Here is a 26,248-nt window from a genome sequence, read left to right on the forward strand (position 1 = left end):
TTCTCCAGTCTAGTGACTGGCCAATTTGTACTAAATGGAATGCTTCACAGTTGAAAAAAAAACATCTTTATGCTGATGCAGCTGCAAAAATGTCTGTCTTTCTAATATTAATGTTCAACCCACGAGTGAAATGACCAGTGCAAACAACTAGAAATGCAAGAGAGGGTTTATTCCTGTTAAAGAGTAGGTTAATCTGCAGTTAAGTCTCACCACTACAGTAGAGCTAGAAAAAATAAGCATTTTTGACAATGCATTGATTTAAAAAAAATCATAATAATAATTTAGCATCCCACAATTTATTTTATGTCTTCTGATGTTAGTTTGATTAAGACGCATACAATGAAAAATGCTAAACATTTTAATGCACATTGCTAGTTAATGCACATAAAATGCTTATTTTGATAAGTTATTCATGACATTACTGGTGTGACTTAATTTGTACGTGAGCTTTACCTACAAGACAAAATAATAAAAACAGAATTTTCAATTTTCTATAGAGGACTGGCTTCACATAGGTTGGGACATCCCCAAATCAACATATAATTGTATTCCTAAACTTTTGTATAGTAAGTGATTTTCTCTGCCTCCCTTATTAGGCAGATGTTTATGCTTGCAATCTTTCTCTGTCTACACATCACATGTCTATGCATTACTTTTAATCTGTAACGAATTTATGCTTTTGATACAATAAGGGCCCCACTAAGGAAGAATGTATCTGCAAGCCTCCTTATATACATTCCACAACATTCCCTCATTTAAAAAAATCCAAAATTGTTGATTGACTTTGGATCCAGAACTGTTATTTTAATAGGATAAATAAAACCATGCCTTCAGGCCACATTACCAACTTAGCAAGCGGACAATTTAGATCTTGTCACAGGTGAAGGACTCTTACAACTAACTCTTGTATAACAAATGTGAAGTAACCAAAAAGAAAGAACCAGTACTGTCATGCTGAGGTGGGTTAATTTTTGGTGCAGTCGCTTTGAGGTGTATTTCTTTCCAATTAGGGCATTCTGTTTACTTACAAAATTGTGCCATTCAGAAGCCATTTAAGGTTTCTTTCTCTCATGAGATCCATTAAAAAAAAATACTTCCTTTTTATGACATAACAACATAAAGTGTTGCCTTATGATCCGGGAGATTCAAACACAGACAGAGATTCAGCATCAGGGAAAGAGAAATTGTAGACGTTAGAAAGGCTTGAGCACTTCTGCACATGCGTGGTCATTCATTTGAATACCGTTAATCATACAGACAACCTATCGGCAAATTATCTATAACAGTGAGGGCATGCGCATAAGTACCTATTATCAATCTCTCCACTGTGGCTCCTTCTCTCGTTCTGTCTAAGCACTATACCTAGGAATTGTAACTTATCACATAAAGGAAACATTTAAAAAAAAAATACATTGGGAAAAGCTGTATGAAAAATGCTTGATAAATCTGCCACACTGACTTCAGTGATTAAAACTGAATAAGGTATATCTGATGCAATGTATTCTAGCTGATAGAGGGGACATACTAACATAGTAAGTTTTGTTGGAAAAAGACACACATCCATCAAGGGACGAATGGGAATGTTGATATCAATCATGATCGCATTTTACCAAGGGTTATTAGAAAATCTTCCAGTATGTTGCCTTTTCTATGTAATATTGGAATGATTGTTCTATGTACACTTTAAAAAACAAAATTCACAATTTGAAAGTTGGCGAGTCCATGTACAAATCAATGGGAGTTCAAATGTCAAGCTACTCCTCAATTTTAGTTTTCGAGAACTAAATGAAATTTGTTGTAAATTTCAATGTGATCCAGTTGTTTTTTCATGTTTATAAGTGATTTTTCGATTAAAAATAGGCTTTTTTTTGCTGATAGTCTTCATTGAATTCGTTGCAGCTTACAGAATTTAGCATTATCTATACATTAAAATATAATTTTTTTTAATAGTTCAAAGAAATTTTTTTAAAAAAGTAATATAATTTTTTACTTTTTACTGGTCAACCAATTTCATCCAATAAGACAACTATTTTGGTATTAAACATTGATACTTTAGAATATTTTTAAGGAATATATTCGCTGGTGCTTATTTTAAATGGAAGCCAAAAATGTAAAGGCTGCTACAGTCAACACCATATAAAGATCTGCAGAAAAACATGTGGAAATTGCATTTAGGAAATACAAGCATTTCATTACAAAGTAATTCAGGTTTCTAATATCTTTCAATACATTTGAACTGAGTAAACATCTCATGTAAAGGAAATCATACTTTTTTAAGATGAAATCTGCTTTTTATCCATATATAAGTGTGTTGGGGAAAATGTGGTCAATTTGTTGAGAAAAGATGCCAAGGGATTTGAACAAAGCCAGGAGTAACGGCTATGCCAAAATCTATTTTTCTGTTTATATATGTCTCATTAAACTTCAGCACTGGTCTTCTTTTTGGCACAGCTAGACATTTTTGGCATAGCTGTATATTATGGTCAGTATTTTAATCATGTCATTGTAACACCCTGGTTGAAGGTTTTTGTCTTCTTTATAGCAGTTTATAACTGTATTTGGGGATGAATTATGAGGGAGACTATTATTTGGCTACACTCAACTGAAGGCACAATAGCAGCATCAGGAAATCACTTGTCAAAAATTGCATAATGGGAAGCATGCCAATGTGTAACAAAATTGTACAATAGCAGCCTTAGGACATCACATGTCAAAAATTGCATAATGGGAACCATATAAATGTGTAACAAAACTGTGCTACCAACTCTAAATTACCACTCAGAATTGAATTGCAATAATATGTCTTATAACTAATAAAGGTGAAATAACCTTTTCTAATTAACACATTAAGGGGCACATTTACTTAGGGTTGAATATCGAGGGTTAATTAACCCGTGATATTCGACCCTCGAAGTTAAATCCTTCGACTTCGATATTCGAAGTCGAAGGATTTAGCGCTATTCCTTCGATCAAACGAATAATCGTTCGATCGAACGATTAAATCCTTCGAATCGAACGATTCAAAGGATTTTAATCCATCAAACGAACGATTTTCCTTCGGTCAGAAATTGGCTAGAAAGCCTATGGGGACCTTCCCCATAGGCTAACATTGATGCTCGGTAGGTTTTAGGTTGCGAAGTAGGTGGTCAAAGTTTTTTTTTAAAGAGACAGTACTTTGACTATCGAATGGTCGAATAGTCAAACGATTTTTAGTTCGAATCGTTCGATTCGAAGTCGTAGTCGAAGTAGCCAATTCGATGGTCAAAGTAGCCAAAAAAATACTTCGAAATTCGAAGTATTTTTTATTCTATTCCTTCACTCGAGCTAAGTAAATGAGCCCCTAAGTATTCGGAAAAGTGTATATTTTCTTTTTTCAACTATAGTAACTATATACATTGGCAAAGGCTGTGTGAGGATAAAATCTATGAAATATTTTATAATCAATGTGTTTCAATTTGGTCAAAAACTTTTCATTTTTAAAATGATTTGCTCTTTGTTTAAGTGGTCATGATGCCTGCAAATATCTGTAGACTGCACCACTTTGCTCTTTGGAAAGGCAGACATCACTAGTTGACATCCATTTGTTGCATGGTTGATTAACAAATACTTTACATACATGCAACAGACTACTTAACTTTCTAAGCAGTCATGCAGTATCTTCATATAATCTTGCCATCACATTATATTTTAATAACAAATGCATTTAAAACATAGCTATCACTTGTTACTATACAGAGGATTTGTTCATTAAAGAATTGTTTTATTGAAATGTATTTTTAAAAAATGAATGGATTTGTTCTTTTTGGGTAATTCATTAACATTAACTCAAGTTGTTGAGGCATTAAGTTATTAAGTTAAAAAAGGATACAATTATTACTGTACAGATAAAAGTGGATTTCTTTTCTTTTTTTATCATAATCCTCAATCAAAACTTCATGGTAGGATGTCACAGATGAGTTAAAAAGATCACTGATGTGCATTAGTAACGTACATTAATGTCTGTGGTATCCTATAATGATTCTACCAAATGAGTTAAATTATGAATGTTATTTGAATCATTTGAATATTTAATATAATCCATGTTCGTGATAGCATAAAAGCACAAGATCTTAAAGATACATTTAAACTGTGAAGAAACTGCAAATGAGGCAAAGAAATGTGCAGAAACCATGAAAAATTGTCTAATTTGTAAAATATCGAACAATATCTGTGTAATATGTGCAAAGCTTAATATATTAGGTATCACGGTTTTCAAAATCACCCCCTAACTCACACACACAAATTTACGCTTTCAAGAGTATGTACATACAGTTTTCTTGATTGCCTCTCTAATCTGCTGCATGTGGACAAGATGGAGAACACACGTATTTAAATTTTTTTTGATACTTTCTGAACATATACTTAAGTTGTCTTCTTCATAGGTCACATTTTGCACTGTAAAATACACAAATTCAAATTAATTACACGATAAAAGAATTTATTATTGAAGTTCTACTTCGGCATGGTGTAAGATGCATATATGTATATCAACTTCTGAAGGCATTAAAGATATATGTAAGCATGCAATACACATATTTCTAGTCTAATATGGGGTGCCATTTGTAAAAGAATAACATTTATATTTATATGTGGCTATTGAAACAATGTAGCAGAAGATACTTGATAACAGAACTGTGAAAAAGAATGCATGACTGTGAGAAAAGGAGTCTTGGCTGGAAAAGTACTGACTTCTGCTCCTCTATTGTACAGCGCTATGGAACACGTTGGTGCTTTACAAATACATGTGCACTAACACATTCATTAGCAATTATATTTAAATACTAGAATGTATTTAACGTACATACTTATATTTTCTTTCATTGGGTAAAACTGTATTTTTGGGTTTCCATCCTCTATAATATCTTCCAACAGTGCCTGCTCAGGGGGTGAAAGCATAGCATGAAATGTAGAGTGATGTTAATAGCAAGCAATCATTTCATTGTATTTATATAATCCCAGTACATATTATAGTAGTTATTTTATCAAACATCAACAATAAATGAACTAACAAGGGTGCGAGAGTTAAACTGGAGGATGAGGACAAAGCTACGTTTACAATATAAAACATTTACGGTAAATAATATAGGGATATAAAATAGAAATCGATTGTATTATTGTGTATATCTGTAAAATGGCCGGTCAGTGTTGAAATGAAGGCTAGCAATACAGTATCATCTAGTAGCTTTATTTCTAAATATAAACCAAAATAGCAGTCAACTGGTAAGGTGGTGCCAGTGTGCAGATGAGACAGCCTGGTCCATCTAGGCACCCGTTCTCATAAACATTCCACTGATATTTAGCTGTTTTCTCAAGGAAAGGGTTGCACAGAGATTAGATATAAGGCTGGTTTAAACCAACAGTGGCATAAGGGAGAATGAAGTAGAGCGATATCGAGACGAATTTAATTCTCTTATATGTGATGTGTTTGCTTTTCAGAGCGGCAAGGGGAGTTAACCCCACCAGTGCCGCCTTTTGTTTCACACAGCCATCTCGCATTCATTTGCTTAACAAATGCAATAGGTGCAAGGTCCAGATTGACCGCGTGGGATTCTGGGTAATGGCAGTGCGACCTCCCGCGCGCGCTACAGACACAGAGGGCTGCCTACTGATGAGCAATGTACAGATTAACACGAATTCGAATCCCGTCAATTTACGGAGACATGATTTATAGCATGTGTGTGTGTCCTAGTGTCAGGCTCTGTTTATGACTATCTAGCTAAATTGTTACAATAAACCGAAAGGGGTGGGTTAGGTCGAGTAGATCGGCGTCATATCCCTTCACGGTGTGGTAACTAGTAGTGCTGATAATAAAACGGGAGATACTACCTTGGCGGTTGTAGAGGGTGGTGGTCCTATGATTAACAGGGTGGCTAGAAATGCCGCAATTTAGGCAATTAGTATTATTTTAGGAAAGTACCCAGTCACTAACAGATGAGGTATTGCTTTCCGGCGCTAATTATTCGCGCTGACAATGACTAACCATTCAAGAAGGCTGTATAAACGCTTATCAAGTATCTTTTTGCCTCTGTTGCGCTTTTGCTTCATACGCACAGCAGAAAGAGCGGGAATTACCCACGGCGGGTCACGTGCTCCGCGGTGTTGCACCGGGTCACATAAACCAGCACAAATTCCGAGCACAGAAAATTACGTCACGGACCGTCTTGTGAAAGCCCTCTGGCCGGTGTTAATCACCAATATGCCCAGGGCCAGGCGAGGACATGTTGAGCGGCGGAATGTTTGTGTCGCAGCCGGGTTCTGTTTGGTTTTATGCCGTCTTTCTAGGAAACGCCACTTACTGTCGCCAGAATGGCGGGGTCCGCATGTTAATTGTGACCAATGTAAACAACACATACTGGTACAGCTTTTGCCTGATACCCATTTAAATATGACACATATGGAGCGTGCTGGTTAACCTTATAGTAATGGGAAGGCAGAATGTCTGCTGACCAATGAAGAGAATGAAAAAAAACGATATCATCTGACCCCAGTCACCGAATTAATGACCCCGACCTTTATTTCCTCAAGTACAGCCGGCTCACTTCCTATACATAGTAAATCTCACCCCAACTGGCAAAAATACTCATTTAGATGCCTTGCGGCCAGTCATGTTGGACCACGGCAGCTCCCGTCCAGCATGGGATTCATGGGAGTTGTAGTTCCAAACAATCAGCTGTAGCTATCCATGTGTTACAACATGGCAGCAATGGAACCTGTAACAGATCAGGAGAAGACTACAAAAATGTCCACCCTTAAAACTGAACAATGCTAAAGAGATTAATAATATTATTAATAATAATATAAAAAATAATTATTTAAGAGATGCAGGAAATTGAGTGTGAGCTTTAGCTTCTATTTGCATAGAGGAAACTATATCCATTTAATGTTAGAACTACTAAAGTGAATTTACTGATGATACAAGCAGATAGGAAAGACTCCCAATAACTGAGAACAAAAAAAAACAATTACAACAATCACACACCATTATTTATCTATACTCACATTAAAAACCCATCTGTTATTCCTTTTTTGAGTCAAGAATGAACTAAACATCAAGAAAATACCGTTTTACTTGATACAAGTACAGGAAAAAGCAATCACATTCTACTACTCTCTAATCTCTATCATTCCTAAACCCCAAACCGTTTTGAAAGAAAACTTTAATGCTATCTGTACATGTATTCTCAATTGAAAACATGTAAACACATTCTCTAAACGTCTGGTTCTGACTCTTGAACCAATGTAGCCGCATTGCATTTACATATAACGTTTAATAAAAAAATGAAATGTGTGATTTATATAGGAAAGTTGCTTAGAATGACATGTTTCAGTAGTCAAACTATTAACAAAATCGTGTTGGCTTATTCCCTTGTTTCTGCAGTATGTGTAATAATGTGAGTGTGCTCCACATTTTATTCCCTCTGTATGTTTATAGACCTAAAATACAATGTAACAATATAGGAAGCTTTTAAACATTCTACTCCAAGCTATTTTTGCTTAATAAAAGAAATTGTAACGCTTAGTTTCCAATATATATTAAATATTTTCAGAGTATGTAAAAATAGCACTGCTACTGAAAAGGCAATCAGGCTGTTTACATTCTTTGCACTTATGGGTCTGAATCCTGTAACAATGTTGCAAGACATCTGATTAAAAAAGACCTGGAGGAGATCTGACTCCTATTACATTGTTTTTAAAGATTCAGACAGAAAGCAATAAACAGACATTGGTTTCATTGCATTAATAAATAACTTTAAAACCATTGAACATTTTCAGTGAATGCACATTGTATGTAAAGTTGCATATTTTCTTTCATTAAGCAATGATGGAGCACCCCTAAAATTCCAGATTGAGTTAAACATTTTAACAAGCTTTAGTGGCTGCACAGAGAAGTGGTGTATATTATTGTGTGTTTTTACTACGAATATACGATGGAATGTTAGTCTTTATTATTCATAATGGGGCGTTCACACCCCCCCCCCCCGACAAATTCAAGCTGGCAAGAATGTAAAAGCAACTCCTCCCTATGTGAAGGGCAATTACTATTAGTTGTTGTTTTTGTAGAAAAGAGCTGGGTGTGCTTGGGAGAATGGAAGAAGCAGACTCGTTTGGTCATCACAGTGTAAATTGCAAGTGTTACAAATATAATATGTTCATATAAAAGATAGAAACTATCCTAGCGATTAAAAGATTTTAGACAGTAAATTCCAGCCAAGGTGTTTAGGTATTTTGTGCTATTGCACTAACGCAATAGTTTGATTCATTGTATCAGTTACCTAAACGAACATCCGTGTAATGTCCTGACAGTGAATATAATATTAATATATATCTACAGACGATACGATCAAGTCCCATCGATGGCGTTGTTTTCCAAAAATGCCCTCCAAAGAATATTTTCCGAGCTGATCTCCTAATTAGACTTACACTGCTTGACTCGAGGAATGTTTGAGATATGCCAATAAATCTGAATGAACAGGAGTAAGTTGAAGGGGGCTGCCTTTAATTCCGCTCCGTGTTATTCCCAGCGCCTGTTTGATAGTAAATGTGCATTCCACGTGGGAACAGCGCTCAGTGATTAGGCCCCGCCTCTATATGGGAAGGGCAGGTCATTATAGGACAGATATTGCCAACACAACCTATTGAGAATTTACGGTTCAAGACTGCAAAGGAATTTCGGGATTAGGCTTCTGCTCCATTTATCCGATTGCTTTTAACTTTGTTTTTTTGTTGGATGGGAGGGGGAGAATGTTGCTTTGCACCCCCAGTTGCACCCCTTATTGTAGCTGGCTACCGGTGTGACTGCTTTCTTTATATAGAAGTGGGTAACTCCAAGAAGCAGTGCCTGTCCTAGATAAATAACGGCATATTTACTAATCTGAACCCAAGTGTGTGCCTATCGTGGGTTATTTAATTAGGATGCGGTATATAAGTAACTTGCAGTGAGTCAAATACAACAATGTGTAACTAAGGCGCTAATATGGTGAACGTATAGATTTAATTTGCTAGATGCCACCTATACACGTTGCAGCCATACCTACCCCACTGAATAGGATGTTTCTCAAGCAACGCCATCTATGCCAAGAGCTGCTTTATCGCTCTATTCTGATGGACGGGCATTGTTAGTTTCGGCTGCAGAATCGCAAGTAGCAGGAGGCAGTTCTCTCAGTGAAGTGCTACTTGTATTCGGATAGAGAATGCCTGGCGTTCTGAAAGGTATTAGCGACCCTCCCCCCACAGCTGGGACTCGCACATCAATTGAGGCAAATACCTCCTGGCATTTGGGAAGCAAGCTGTAGTGTTTGACCTCACACTGGTAGGTCAGCAGCACACTTACATGTCCTCAACGTGGCCAAACGGTGTGCTTTTTGGGCTAGTTAACTGCACCCAGAATGTGGGGGGCCCTTTGGCCAGGGACTTCTTATTCATCATGTCATAGAGCTCTGAATTTGATGACAAATTGATCTAGATATAGGTTTTTGTATTAAATGATTGGCATCTCAAGGATTAAACCCATACATAAGATTCTTATATCATAGTAAGTTGAAAAAAGAAGACATGTCCATCAAGTTTAACCTTTTTAGCTCTATTTAAACCTGCCAAACTGCTAGTTGACGCAGAAGAAAGCAAAAAAAAAAAACCATCTGAAGCCTCCAAATTGGGGGAAAGAAATCCTTCCTGACTCCAAAATGGCAATGGGACTAGTCATCAACTTGTCCTATCTTCCATAACCTTGTATTCCCTCACTTGCTACAAAGCCATCCAACCCTTTCTTAAAGCTATCTAATGGCTGATGCCTGTACAAGTGACTCAGGGGGACTGAGTGGAAATAGACCTATACTTGTATCTAGACTAGCTGTGGATAAGGTGACCAGGCTAAATTAGCTTCATGGCATATGGAAGTGACTTGTGCCAACATGTTAGCCATGTCGGCTCAGTGTGCGTATGAGAGATGACAGTGGCTGAAAGCAGCCAAGAACAGTTGCAAGTTCCTAATTGCAGACACAAATAAAAAGCCTGCAGTGGCTGTATGAAATACATTCCTGTTGTATGAATAGGGTGATACAGGCACATCTCCAATGGAATGGTGCTTACTCAGTCTCTCAATTTTTCTCCTTGTCTATTTCTAGCCCCCTCCAGTGACTCCCAAAGAACAATCCACGTTGATGAAGCCTTTTTTATTTTTCTCCCCCTTCCAATGCTTGGCTCTTATTTAGGAAGTCATTAATCACATCCCCTCCCCCGGAAAGAGATGGCTGAGAAACCTGTGAAGTCTGATCCAGCACCCGCCTCTTCCCCACCCCCTCCTTTAAAAACACAGGGAAACCTCCACGCTTAACCCCACTGCTGCCACGCCATGTGGCCTTGCCACGACGTGCTTAATGAAGCGCATTTTGCCACCAGAAAGTCAGTGTTTGCCAGGAAACCCCCTCATGCTATTAAATAAAATGGGCAATATGTTGCACTGGCCATGGACTAAAGCGCAGTAAGAATCAATAACCAGTAGTTGTTGTTGAGTGAATAGAGCACATCTGTCCGTGCATTGTCAGCTGAGTCAGAGCAAACGTACTCTAGTCACACAGCTGTCAAGCAAGCCATTGTATAGGCGGCACTCTATTGTAGCAGGAATCTATCAGAAAGCACCGGCGATAAAGACGGCCAGAGTTAGGCCACGCTATTTCCATAGCGATCTGCACACTGCAGGACCAAACATGCACATCCTCCTCGTAGTAAAATGACTCGGCGTGTGCGTGTGTAAGAGCTCGGCGTGTTTATAAGGTTTTTTTTTTTTTTCCCTCGTTCATTCATAAATGTTTTCCGTGGCAGCCTCGGTCGACGTAGCGATTGGCTGCGCCCAGCTCTTGCCAGCCCCTTCAGGATGAGCCCTGAAATTAGCAGCGAGAAGGCATGTAATTGACAGAGTCACGTGTGCTCGAGGGGCCAGCGAGCTGAGAGCCGAGAGAAGGGAGCAACACAAGAGGGAGAGCACGCTAGACCATGCGAGCTAAATTTGGGATCGCTTCAAATCAGGATGTCACATTGATGCTACAGATCACCCCCAGCAAAAAGGAAACTTTCCATCTGTCGTTTCTAGAGCAAGAGGCATCATGGCCGAAGGTGCATTAGCCGTATTCATTGCTGCTGTTTTCTGGGCATTTTCCTTTCTCACCGCGATGTTCGGTAGAGGGGCACCAGATTAGGAGGAGGGGCACCTTCCAGCTGCTTACATATCACACTTGTATCGCGGTCGGGGAGGCAAGCACTGCTATTCTTTTTCTGCAGGCGTTTCTTTTTCTGCGTCTGTGAGCGCTTTTGCGTGTAGAAGTCATCCCCGGGTTTCTGCCTGCCCCACCTGCACGCTGCGCGTTTTTATTTAATTACACTTGACACTTGCAAGGGATGCACACTGTGAAAACAATATGAGATCCCGTGCATAGGCAATAACAAGTTGTGCAATAACCCTCGTACCTCGCTTCACCTCCCTCCCCGCGCCGCCCTTCACCAGGGCCATTCGCTTTTTGGAAGTGCTTTATTCTCTTAACAATAATATAGAATGGCTGGAGCACCGAACTGGCCGGCTGCATTGCAAGCACATGGCTTTATAAATAAACACGCTGCGATCTGAGTTCTAAGGTAGCTTTCTTATTCCTATGGTTCATTGTGCTCAAGAACTAAATGATAGATGCAAGTGTTAGTGTGCACTCTTTATGGTTTGCCCTATTCTTTCTGTTTGCTATGCTTTGGGACTGATTTTTATTGTTTTCTTCTATTCTCTCCCAGGAGGGGCTGCCAGAGGTACAAGAGAAGAACAGGGGAAGCTGCCAGAGCAAGAAGAAGAGGAGGAGGAGGACCCCCAGGTCTTGCGTGGCTCAGGCCATTGCAAGTGGTTCAATGTGCGGATGGGCTTCGGTTTCATATCTATGACTAGCCGGGAGGGAAGTCCCTTGGAAAACCCTGTTGATGTTTTTGTCCACCAAGTAAGTCTCTCCATTGCCCCCTCCCTTCTCTCACCACCCACAAGGAGAGGGGAAAGCCACCCGCTTTGGCGTTTCTCCCCATTTCCTGGTGCAGCAGGAATGTGTGTGCTTAATAGACACTTGCTCTCTCCGTGAACTCCTCACTTTCCTTGTGTGCAGCCACTGCCTCTACTTTTTTTTATGGGCAGTCGTTAACTCTGCTCTCTTGTCATTCTTTGTATCTGCAGGGCTCTTTGCTCTGCCTACAAAGGGTTAATCAGTGCACTCCTTTTTGTTTAAAGAAACCTCTTTTGAGTGCAAGTGAAACATAACCAATGAAGAGCATGGTGTGCGACTCCACTCTTCTGCTCTAAGCATTTGTAAGTTATCCAATTAAGACCATTAGATGTGAAATATGTACCTATCTGCAAGCTACAATTCTGACTGCAGAACTGGGTTCAGTACTCAAGGTTATACCACTGTTGCATTCTAAATAGTCTGGTAGGTAAGGTCCAATTGTAGTTCTTACTGTTTGCCCTAAGGAGTAAGAAAGTAAATAACCACATTTGTTTAGCGCTGTGCATTTTCCTCCCCATTGTGAGTAGCAGGAAATCTCGTGTGAGCTGCTCTGCCTCTTTAAGGACACTGAAGTCAAGAAAGCATGTGGCCAGAGGCAGTTCATGTTTACGCTTTAACTAAGGAGTTGGCTGTGCTCCTCCTGCACTTTCTCCTGTGTGAAATCACAACAGCGCTCCACAAAAAATATAGGTTGCCATTTTCATGGATTAGATCTGTGTATAGATATTGTTGTTTGTGTAACCATGACCATGGAGTGTTATTACCAAAAAAGCAAATACAGTTTGAGAATGGATTATCACCTGTGCATGCATTTCTTTGAGTGCTAGGAAGGAATACCTTTAAATGTAATACCATGCATTACAGTAGTGACCTACAACTGTGCCTCTTCAACTGTTGCTGAAATATGAGTCCAAAATCCCCAAATTGTGTACTGTGATTTATTAACAGCCGTAGTGATGCAGCTTCTATATTTCTGGTTTATGCTGTGATCTTGGTGTTGTTGACTGGCTTTAACAAAGACTATTGCTGAAGAGTATTTGGTATTAATTGCAAGATTTAGCATTTTTTCAGTCACTGATTACCTTAAATACAGAACAACAAAATTTACATGTATACATTCTAACTGTAAAAATTCTAAACTATAATCCCATTTACTTGTATAACAATGAAAACAAACACATTTTTTTGTAGTAAGATACGTTATTATTGGAACCTTGGTATTATATGACCCTCTGAATCAGTTTCTACTGCAATCTTTTAAATTTGCATTCACAAAACTGATGATGTGATTCTAGGGAAAGCAACCCTAATGTTTGCTGATCTATATTTCTACACCTTGATGAGCACTTATTGTTGGTTCTGATTTTCAAAATAGCAAAAGAAGCCATCTTCATTGTACACTTTACTTCCTGTTGTGCTATAGACAATAGAATAATTTACCACTGTTGCAAACAAAGAACAAAGAGTAGAAGTGACAGTGCAACATCGCTGATATGACCTTTTTTTTTTTTTCTTTAATATCAATAACCTCTACGTTGTTATATGCCTACATTTTATTATAACTACTCTTTTTCCATTAAGGAAAAGCTTTATGACACTGCTTTGTCAGGCATATTTAGATATTCCGTGGTATGTGTTGTGTGTCCTTTTGTGCTCAAGTTTGTCAACAAGCCCGTTATAAAAAAATATATATATATATATATATATATATATATATATCAGAATATTATAATCATAATATGTTTTTTATATCTCATTTAATTGCAGCTGGTTTATCTTTACCCTTCTGGTTTGTTCTTTTTACCTTTTTGTGTTGCTTTGAGTTGGGCCACAGTTTAAACCCAAAGAAACAAAGCTTTGGTGACATGACTCCTGATGGGTCACATGGGGACATCTCTGTCTTATTTGCTGTGTAGCATTTCCTTAGGCCCACTCTCAGTGCTTTGTCTGGTACAGAAAATAAAATGTGTAACGTGTGAAACCAAATGCATGCTTGGATTAATTTTATGGAAAGAGCATGCTGCATTTGTTTTTCCATTCTTGCTTTTTGTGATTTGAATCATATGGTCATGTTTTTAATCTGTTCTCAATATTTAGTTACCTTTTTTTTCGTCAGATCTGATTGCTATAAGTCTCATGGCTCCTTTATTCATGTGAACCTCTCTTAGGTCGTTAAATTGTTTTTTACGATCTCATAAATTTAGTTTTATAGATGAATAAACTAAAAATGAAAGGAACTTCCTCTCTATGTAATTGTATCTATTTGTTTTATATCTTTTCAAATATATATATATATATTTAACGAAGGATGAAGCTGGCCTTCAGAATTTTATATCTATAAATATTTTTCATAAGACTGCTGTATACCTCAAATAACAATCAAATAATATTTTAATTACTTGTAGTAAGAAAAAAACCCTTGATTTTCCTGTTTCACATTGGCAAGTTATTTTGTAATTTTATTCCCCTTGATTTTGATGGTACTTTAAGACCTTCATATGCTTTCACATACTGTTTTAAATATTGGTGTCTACATGAGGTCTCAGATAGGAAAATATACCGTTATAACTTTGTTGGTTTTAGCTAAATTTCAGACTAGTATTTGTAATCACTAACTAACCAAACAATATACAGGCAACTCCTGCCTATGATAAGACCCTGGTAGGAGATTGCTAGGAATACCATTTGCTAAATGCTGAAATGACTTAGCCTTGTACAAGCATATATACTCTTTCCTCTCCCTCTGTATGGATGGATGTAGGTTTGTATATAAAATATATATATTTTTAATATCAAACTTTATTTAAGGGGATAATTCAACTTTGTCAGCATTGCATTTTTCTTTTATATGGCTATTTTATAGAGATATTTAGAGATGTCTTATGCCAGGTTTTCTGTTTTGTACCAGTAACTTAAATCCATTCAATAAGATACCATTTCATACCTATATTACCTAACGTAAGTGCTGTAGTAGAACGGTGTAATACATTATGGATACCCTTTAATTCACATGTCTTGAATTGATAATATTTCTTAATGAGCTATTTTTGATTTTGTTTATTCGAGAATTTGATTATTAGAAGGCTGTAACATTGAACTAAACAGGTTTACATTCATTGATACAGTCACTATCCAAGTAAATGTACGGGTCCCTCCTAGTATTTTATAAGAATTAGAAGAGCATACATCTTGAACACTGTCGTAGATTCAGATACTTTTTTAAGCAAATAGAATAAATCTGTAAACAGTAATTACCTTATTAAAACATGTATAATAAACAAGCTTCTTACTGATCCTGTTCTTAGAAAACAAGACTTTAACATTCTTATTCTGAGGAAAGAATAGTAACATTTTGCATGTGATTGGACAAGATAATATCTTATACGTTATAATAATAGAAATGTACCAGGTTCTGATTACTTTGTTACTGAATTCACCAGCATAACAATAAACCATTTGTCATCCTTTACAGTGAATATAATTTTCTATAAACACTCCGTATATTTAATAGAAGGCTACTAGATATTTTATTATGTTGTGAACAAACTACGTGTTGCACTGATCAATGCACAATTTTACTTAAGGTAAATGGTAAACATTTGTTTTAATCCTTCAGAAAAAGGTTATCGTATGTTAAACATGGACAAACCTGTTGGATGTTGGGCATTTTAATAGAACAGTAGATGGAAGACTCTAGGTTTGGCATACTTCTACATAGAAATTATACACTTTGGGGCTAATTTAAGAATACTTGAGCCCTTGGGTACTAAAATCACAAAAGCGTTCCTAAACTCTTGCATGGTTTCTTCCTTCAAATACCTTGGCTTCCTGCTGAGGGGATTTTTTTGCACCCCCCAAAAAAAACAAACTTGTTGCCTAAATCCTGCAGGTTAAGAAAGACACCACCCAAGAGTTTATGAACTTGCAAGGTTTTTGTACCCCAAGTAGGGCTGCACTGAATCCAGGATTCAGTTTGGTATTTGGCTGAGTCAAAGTGCCTGGCTGAAACAAATCCTTAAAATCACATGTCTTTTCATCACATAAACAAGGAAGTAAAACATTTTTCAACTGCACGCTTAGATCTCTTTCACCATTCCTAGCCCTAATTTGCATAGGTAAATTATGTTTCGAATTCTGTTCTGTATTCGACTGAACCTTTCAGGAAGGATTCAATGCATCCCTTATCCAAAGGCTCAAACATTCTTACATTGCCCCCCCCCCCCATTTAGGAGTGTAAAACAATAATTTGTTTTAAAATCCCTATTTCAAAATCTGTTATTTATGCTTGCTGTGTACAATTGTGAATATCATCTGTCCTAGTGGAACACAGTAGGTCTGAAACCCTTTGTAGTCCCTTTGTGGTATATAAACGTATACCCAGTGCTCCTCACGGTCTCTTCTGTCTTGAAAAAGGGACAGTGATACTGTTACTGATTGTGCCTAAAGTGCTTATTACAGGTGCAGTTTTCAGTGGCTATACACATATACCATACATTTGTAATGTGGACCTTTACTACCCAAAATCAAATTTGGATATTTATAAGTGCTATCCAGTCTTTTTTGACTGGTCATTCTCAGCCTAATGACACTTTTGCCTTAGAACCAATTTGAACCTGTCTCCAAGCAAACATTATAAATAAGAAATATTGACCTGTAAATGCTGCTCAACTCTGCAACAGTTTCCATCAGATAATGTGTCCATAGCTACTCTGCATCTTTGTTTTGATCCCAAAGATTAGTTAATGCAAATACATATTTTGACAATCGAACACCTTCCAGAAGAGTTTAAAATTTCTTTGCTCAGGCCTCCCTGTGATTCATAGGGCTGGAATTAACCACGCAACTGTGATATTGAAATAAAAAGTGACTAAATTGAAAGTTTCTGAAAAAAACAAAAAAAAAATTAACAAATGAAATTCACATTTTTGCCATTTTCAATAAAGTTACATAATTGAGACTGGCAGAAAATAACCTGAACATCAACTTGTTTGAATACTGAAGAGATTCATAAATGGCATTTTTTGGTGGCACGAAATTTCCTTTAGTTTTAGATCATAAATCTACTACTAGAGTAAGAACTCAAATGTGAAAATAATAGTTTTTGAATATTAATAAACCTTCACCTAACATTAATTCTTAATAAATGTCTCAATGTTGGAATGACAAAAGATTAAAAGAACCAGTAAGTTTTCTCCATATTCAATCCTGTAATTACCCGTGCTTCATTCCATCAAGCCCAATGCTAAGTGATTGGCATATCTACCTATATGGGTGGGCACACGGTGATTGGTGTAGGTGAACCTACTATTTAGTAACCAATCCTCTTAATACAGGTATGAGATGTGAACCGTATAATCTGAAAGCTCTAAATTATCGGAAAGCCATTTCACAAGGCCTTCATTCTAAGCAAATAATTTTCCATTTTTAAGATGTTTACTTTGCGGTAGTAATAAAACAGTACCTGTACAGTGACGACTAAACTGCATACTCCTGATTGGTTGCAAACAATCTTATTGAGTTAGTTAATGTTTTAAAAAATGTTTTGGTAGACTTAAGGTATGGTGATTCCAGTCGGTGCCAAGTACTCTGGATAAAATATGCCATACCAGTACTTAGCTTGAGGGAATGCAGGAGCACGAATTATAGATGAAGGCATGGGGAAACCTTTCTAACTCTTAGTGGTAATTACATGAGCAGGACTGGCAGTTTGATTACTGTACTCTTGCACATGGGAATAATCATCATTTAAGTGGTACACACAGCAAGGTGTTTATCTAAAATAAAAATATTTAATATTAGACCATTTTTTGAAGTTACTGTCCACTTTATATATAAACTTTTAGTATGTTATTAATCTGTTCTAAGCACCTTTTACATCCGTCTTCATTGTTTGTTTACTTTAATGTCTTTTCTACCTCTTTGCAGCCTGCATCTGAAAATGCTGTATGACTTTTGGGGTAACTGATCTCCATAATTCTAAAAAGAAAAAATAAACTGTTTTATTGTGTTTTCTTTTTTTTAATTTCTAAATCTTTCTTTGCAGGCCTTCTTCTATTGGTGTTTCTGACGTCTAAAATGCTTGCTAGGGTAATTAAGATGTGCAAAATAAAAAAAAAATGTAGATATTTTAAAACATGACATTCTTTCAATGAATTACAAATTTGAATACTGCTACCCATAACATATTAAAAGTAGGTTTTAAGGCAAACTTTACCTGTTATATTATTCATAACAATATCCTGTCTGTCTATACCTTCTGTTCTTACCTAGTGGGAAAATGGCTTGGTAAGAATCCAATGAAACCTTGTTACAGAGAGCAGAAGCAGGAAAAGTAAACTGTTCCCCCAAAAATTTGCTCAAAACATGCAATGTGAAAGTACATGTAACTGCATCTGTACATGTGCTGTATAAGAAGTACTTTGACATTTCTTTTTTTTTTTTTTAAATGTACCTCTAAGTTGCCTTGTGTGAAGACTATTTAGTCATATTGTTTTTGCTAACAAGTATAAAATACTCAAAGATTTGCATACAGATTGCAATTTGTATTTTAATTATTTTGTTATAAGTAAATTTTTTTCTTTTAATCTGTGTAAGTTTAAACATTTTTATGAAACCATTAAGCAAAATATAATTAAAGGACTTGCAAAATATTTAAATGTATTAAGAGAGATATATGTGCTCCTTCTGTTTGGCATATGGATAACAATATATGACTGCCATGATTTTCTTAATGGCTCCTAAATATTTTAAATGAGCACAATACGTCACTACAGGTATATGGCTTTCTATAAGCATAATAAATAGGACATTTGTCCATTACCTTTGCTTTTATATAAAGAACTAATGAAAATGGTTTTGTTTTCACCTTCACTCCTTCCACCCTTATGTATGAGGTAACTATTTATCCCTGGACTGGGGATTTATTTTACCATTTAGTAGTCACTCAACAGGACCAGTAAGTTATGAGGTAAAAGTGGTAACATGTCTTGTTTATTGTAATAAATAATGAAAACAATTCTTAATGCAAGCAACAGACAAAAAGATTTTTTTTTTTTATTGACTGAAATCTACCGTAGAACATAGGTTCTGGAATTTGTCTGGTGCTGAAGAATGAAGATATTATTCATTTGTTTGTTTATAATACTACATACTATACATATTGTATAGTAACAGCGGTTGTATGCTGTGTATAAAGTTACATTACAAATAACCAGCTTTTTGTTTTTAAGGTAAAATGTCTTATGATTGGGCCTGTTCTTTATTGTAAGGCAGTATTGCACCAGCCATTCTAAACGAAGTACAGTTGGCTTTGATCAGTGTTGCACAGTTGAAATAACAGATTTTAAACTCCAGTGTGACAAGGGCTGGTGTGAATAGGTGAACATTTTGTAGTTTATGGCTTAATGTGTTGATGCTGTATGAATAGGTTCTGCTTTCTAATAAAGAAAGTAAAATCCAATTTATGTGGGTTACTGCACTTGCGAACTTGCACCTGCACTTGTAGATAAACCTTAGGGGTAGATTTATCAAAATGTGAGATTAGAGCTCACCACAGAAAAAAATATCAACCACTCTCCATTCATTTTAGAAGCATATTTATCATTAGGTGAAAGTTAGAGTTCACTGTTTGATAAATCTGATTCTAAAAATCCCATAGGAATGAATAGAAAGTGGGTGAGTTTTTTTTTTTTTGTGGTGAGCTCTGCCCTTTTGTGTTGTAAAGAAAAGGTGTAAGAACACCTTTTTCATCAACTCCAACTATAAACCTTAAAAACAAGTATAGGGCGTCCGTGTGTATGTATGAGATGTATGTGTAACAAATATTCAGTATTCCACAGAAGTAGGAACGCACACTGGGATTTTAAAATTCTTAATCTTTATTTGTTCATACCTTTTAAAAGAAAACAGGTCAACGTTTCGGTCCCCTACTTAGACCTTTATCAAGATAAGGAAATAATGCCTTTGTTTAAAAAGGATTTCCTTTTCTCTGTAATAATAAAACAGTACCTTGTATTTGATCCCAATTAAGATATAGTAATCATAATAATCATCCTTGTTCAAGGCAAAACAATACTATAGTTTATTTAATGTATATATTATTTTTTTATTCGACTTCATATTTGGAAAGCCCCAGGTTTAGTGCATGCTGGATAACAGATCCTATCCATGTACAGTTTTACAAAGGTAACATAAATATATGTACATGGCTGCTATTAATGCATATACTTGTACAGGTATGGGATCTGTTATCCAGGAATCCATTATCCTGAAAGTCAAGGAAAGGCCTTCTCCCATAGACTCCATTTTATCCCAATAATCCAAATTGTTAATACTGATTTGCTTTTTCTTTGTAATAATAAAACAATACCTTATACTTTATCCCAACTAAGACATAATTAACATAACAGCCCACGGGCTTATTTAATGCTTTTGTGATTTTCTAGTAGACTTGAGGTATGAAGATCCAAACTACGGAAACATCTGTTATCCGTAAAGCTCCAGGTCCCAAGCATTCTGGATAACAGGTCCCATACCTGTATTAACAATAAAATAATTGGAATTATCAGCAATTATTTTAATGTAATGCTTAGCTACTAATGTGGCTATATGACTTAAAATAGTATAAAAGCAGTACTCTCAAAGCATTCATTCCTCTTCCTGATAATAAAATTGTTATCTTTTTCTTGTACCAAGATATATTTGTTATCTGCAGCATGTGAATTTTAAGGGTCAGGGCACACAGGCAGATTTGGGGAGATTAGTCGCCCGGCATCAAATCTCTTCTGCTGGGCGACTAATTTCCCTGAACTGCCTTTCCGCCGGCCAAAATGTAAATCACTGGCAGGATGGCACTCAGAGCGATTCGTTTTCCGAAGTCGCCAGAAATTGCCTCACGAGGAAGGGAAGGCAGTTTGGGGAGGAGAAGAGGAGATTTGTCGCCAGGTGTCCTGACCCAAAGTTTTTTTTATCTCTTATATTTTTTTTACATTCACACAGAAATATCTTAATTTATTGCAGTTTTATAATGTTTACCTTGGTTACCAGACAAAATAAACGATAAGAAATTAACCCCTAACTATTAATTATTATTATTATTATTAATTCAGTGCAAATTGACTATAGATAGATTTCTTTTGACACTGAATTGAAAATAAAACATGCATTATAGGCTTGATGAACTACATTCCACCAAAATCATATTGCTTGGTTTGGGCAAGTGGGCAGAGCAAGCAGTCTAGCTACAGTAGAGAAAGAGTTAATGGTCCCCCCCCCCTCCATTGAAGAATTTTGAATGAGAGGAATTTGCACCCTTTGGCTCAGGTTGCAGAAACTCTTGATCAAACCAGGGCAGTGGGGGCCATGCTTATTCCCAGAATACGGTTTCCTTGGGTGTTTTTTTTTTTTTTTTGTTTTGTTTTAAACCCCCATGATTCCACATAGTGTTTATAAAAAATACTAGACTAGGGCTTTAAAGCTTTAACCACACATACTGCATATTTCTAAACTGAAGAAAATATTGCTTTTAAAACAGCACTTTATCCTTTTTACACATTTTATAATTAGAAGGCATGTTCAGATGACCGTAGGAGATGCTGGGAATTGTAGTGCATAGGTTTGACTGCCAGTTGTTCTACAAGAGATGAGCATTGTTATTCATTAGTTTTATAACTGCTATAAGGCTATGTATGTAATTGGTTGCATGGAAATGTTCAGTCGGTTTTTTTTTTTTTTTTTAAATGATCCTTTAAAATTTCCCAGCTCAGTTTTCTGTATTTTTCATTTAACTGTTTTTTATCCTTTTTTTTTTTTTTTCTCTAAATCATATGGTTTAGTATCCTTTTTAAGTATAGGTTATTGTAGCGTGTTTGTACGTTTATTGATGGACAATTGTCAGTATTTATGTTGCTAGTTGGCGTAATGGGTTGCATCAAAAGTGATCTATATTTACAGAGAAATATAAACATTTTAGTGTACTTCTTAGACGAGGCCTACTATTAACACTTGGTTATTTCTTTATCCCCAATAATGTGCACAGCGGTACCCAGCAAGCAATTCAGAACCATGGAACCACCAAAGTCATTGAATTCTCCTTTTAATTTATTCATTTGGCTTCTGAAAGAAGAATGCAGCATTTACATTTGATACTTGTCTAGTGACAAAAATTCCCCTCTTATTAATTGGAGGGGGATATGTTCTATGTGTCACAGATGAGTGACCTTGTGCAGACAGTACCAAGTTTTGAACTACAAAATGTTTTCCCTTTCAGAAAGGAAGGAAAATGGTTCTTTCTGTTTCACTGGTCTGATCACGTGACTTCTTTTTAGTGAGTAACTAAAGGTGAATCATAGAATGATTCAGGCAACAAAAAATGTCTTTTGCTGTTAAAATACCTCTTCTGGAACATAATACCATTCATCTTTTAAAAAATGTATAGGTATTCTTTACAGCCCTACTTCAGTTTTCAAGACCTGCTGTTTTGTGTTTTTTTTTTTCTTTCTTTTCTTCTCCAGTGCCTTTCTGTAATTGTATTTTTAGTATTCATCTGTATCCGTTTATAACAGTAGTCATGTGTATTGATTTGTCGCCTGTATGTATGACAATGCCTCATGTATATTTTAATTTGAAAACAGATGCACTTCTGTCTGTATATTAAGAAAAGATATATACATATGTTTAATAATGTGCATATGTGTTACATATAGACAAACAAATTGAAGCAAGACCAAATTTGTTTGCCTACCCTTTTCACTCTTTATACTAAAAGCAGACATTTAGTAGTTATGGATAATAGGACACTGGTGTAAATGAGCTATCATTGCTGTCATCTAAAATGGTTTTTTCCTGTTTAATTCCATGTCATTCTAGCTCTCTGTTTTTTGAGGGTAGTGAACGTTACCATATTTTCTCAGAACTCACATGGCAACTACAGTGGGGGAGGGGTCCCACCCACCAAGCTCCTGATGGGGGCTGGGATTCTTCCTAGAGAACTGTGTGATAAACACTTTTACAATTTTTTAAAGAGCAATAACATAGCAAACCATTTCAAAGGTGTAATGCCTATTCATACAAGATGTCATATCTTGGCAAAGATTATGTAACCTAGTAAATTTGAACTAAAATTAAAAATGATTAATGCATATATTCAGGATTTCTTTTTGACATGCATCTGAGCTAAGATTGTGCTATGTCAGTTTACCAGAAAACCTGTTAGTATGTTCTTGTTTATTTATGAAAGAAGCATTTATGTTTTTTATTATGTTATTTTTTTTGTGTGTGTAACAGGTTAAAATTTTTTGCACTTTTCCGTACATCCAATACTGTTACTGTCTTTACTTTGAAATGAACGATCAATCACTATAAGTAAATTCTGCTTTACGCTTTGTAATAAGCAACATTTGTTGGAATACTCCTAAACTAAAAAGTAACATTATTCTAGTAATTTTGTGCATGCGGCAACCTAACTTTCTATACTTTTCAAACTGGTTTTAGCTTTTTCTCTGTCCAATTTCACATTATGTAAATAAAATCATAGAAATATATTTTTTAAGTTAATTCACATATTAATTCATCGTATTTATTTTACTGTCACTTTCGAGATCAAATGCTGCTGTCTAATTGTAACTATAAGGTCTATTCCTAAATGTTAAACTGTTCTTGTGCCAAGAGGTCTAAAAGATTTTTTTTTTCTTCTGTTAACGAATAAACAAAATCTTTCATTCAAAATTCATGGAGTATTCTTTTGTTCCTCTTGTAGCTGTTGCAACCTTTAATTGACTGCAATTTGAATGGTGTATATACCTGCTAGAAAATAAGGATGTTAAAAAAATTTTAAAATTGCAAATTATGCAATCCTATGAGTTTACAGGTTAGTTTTGTGCAGGCATAATATTTTTGATTCCCTGACGGCCTTTGTTTAGCCTGTTTAGCCTTGAATGCAAATTAGTATCTGTGTTCACCAGTGTTCTGTAACATCAGCATTGATCAAGCAGATTTTGTCAGTGTCCAGTGTCCTATTTTAGTGGGGGCATGTTCTTATGGGGAAATCTTGCCTATAATATTAACTGATAGCAAGCAATTAATGGTGTCTATATTTTTGGTTACCCTTTTAAAAAGGTTTATTTGCAAGTTAACCTAGGGAAACATTTCCTCAGACTGTTTTGTTCAAAATACTTTTTCACTGGAGGGAAACATAGTTATGCATTTTCACATTTGTTTTTATTTTAAAATTTAAAACAATAATATATTATAATTACTGTGTAGAATTTTAATTATGATGGACAGTTATCTGCAGCTTTCATTTTGTTATGGAAACTATTCTATAAAAAATTTGCAGAACTTAATAAAACCTGATATATATCATTTTTAGCACTTGTCAATGCCAATGTAATGGTATTTCAAATTATGGACTTTGAAACCTAATGATGAAATAAAAGAAAGCTGATGCAACATAAAATAAAAAAGTTAGAAAATACATTAATGAAAAAACAAATCTGTCAAATATTCTACTATAACATCTAACATTGTTGAAGTTTTCACTTTTTGTTTGAAGTTCGTAATTATATGGACATAATGCTTTTGTTTTATTATTATACAGACAATATATTGAGTAATGTAATGCAGAGATTATTATCATCATCATCATCACCATCCTCTTCACCAGCACTGTTTACAACCCTACCAGTTTACAAACTCATTGGGAGTTTGGAGTGGGAGAAGTTGGAATACTTGGAGGAAAGCAGTGCCAAAGAACACAGACTTTATTGTCAAACTAAGGACCCCAGCTTTTCCATTTTTGTGTGTTCACAAGTTCACAAGTAGTGCTGGGCAGATCGGTGGTTAAAACACACAGAATTGCAGTCACTATCTCAGGGATGGCATACACTCTGTACAGGTCTTTTAGGCTCGTAATATACTGCTTATGTACTCAGGTTGAATGGATAAAAGGCATACCTGGGATTGGGGAGAGAATGGCAAAGGAAATCTGCATTTGTAAAAGAGGCACACCAGCCCAGGAGTTATTGTCATTGATTGTTATTTAACCTCAAACTACAGTATATGCCACTACACAAATATTAAACCCTATGACATATACTGGGTATAAACTGTAATCTGCAGGAAAATGTAAAGATATAGTGGTCTTATGACACAAGGCGTGTGCCCTATGCTTGGCCGGCTTTCAGAGATGGGAGTTTTCATTGCCAAGTTAATTTTGCCACTCTAAGGGTGGTGTTTGTTTATTTTACATTGAAGGGTTGGAATGTAAAGTGTTTGTGTTGATAAAATACAGCAGGCCCCTTAAAGGCCCCAAGGAAGTTAAATATTGCTAGGTCTGCATAAAATATAAAGGTATGGGACCTGTTACCCAGAATGCTCAGTACCTGGGGTTTTCCGGATGATGGATCTTTCCATAGTTTGGATCTTCATACCTTTAGCTACGTTAAAATCATGTAAACATTAAATAAACTCAATAGGCTGGTTTTGCTTCAAAAAAGGATTAATCATATCTTAGTTTTGATCAAGTACAAAGTACTCTTTAATTATTATAGAGAAAAAGGAAATCATTCCATTTGGATAAAATGGAGTTTGGACGATGAACGTTACGTAATTCAGAGCTTTCTGGATAACAGGTTTCTGGATAATGGATAAGTTGACTTTTGGCTATCTTTTGTGTAAAAGTGGGTTAAAAGCATTTTTTGAGAATATCGAAATAAATAAATACCATAAGGGAATTTACATATAAATAAAGGGACCACCACTGAAAAAACCTATGGCCACATGGTTTACTGAACATGGATACATATACATTTATGGACTTGAACAATATTGTGTAGTTATGCATTCTGTGTAATGAAAATTGTAAGATATACAGTCATATGAAAAAGTTTGGGAACCCCTCTTAAATCTTTGGAGTTTAGTTAACCATTGGCTGAGCTTTCAAAATAGCAACTTCCTTTTAATATATAACATGCCTTATGGAAACCATAGTATTTCAGCAGTGACATAAAGTTTATTAGATTAACAGAAAATATGCATCATTACAAAATTAGACGCATAGGTGCATAAATTTGGGCACCCCAACAGAGATATTACATCAATACTTAGTTGAGTCTCCTTTTGCAAACAGCCTCTAGACACCTCCTATATAGCCTTTAATGATTCTGGATGGTGATATTTTTGAC

The 26,248-nt window shown here is 35.9% G+C and overlaps 1 protein-coding gene across 7 annotated transcripts in view; it reads left to right on the top strand.

Annotated features, from left to right (window-relative positions):
- Positions 1-26,248, top strand: part of lin28b.L (lin-28 homolog B L homeolog) — a 100,924-nt gene that overhangs the window by 22,042 nt on the left and 52,634 nt on the right. For 3 of the 7 annotated variants that reach the window (XM_018263361.2, XM_018263363.2, XM_041563008.1), the window contains exon 3: positions 11,815-12,011. In XM_018263361.2, coding sequence (XP_018118850.1) covers positions 11,815-12,011 — 197 coding nt within the window. The other 4 variants (XM_041563007.1, XM_018263362.2, XM_018263364.2 and 1 more) reach the window with 4 other exon arrangements.

The sequence above is a fragment of the Xenopus laevis genome, chromosome 5L, assembly GCF_017654675.1.
Source record: "Xenopus laevis strain J_2021 chromosome 5L, Xenopus_laevis_v10.1, whole genome shotgun sequence".
Lineage (NCBI taxonomy): Eukaryota > Metazoa > Chordata > Amphibia > Anura > Pipidae > Xenopus > Xenopus laevis.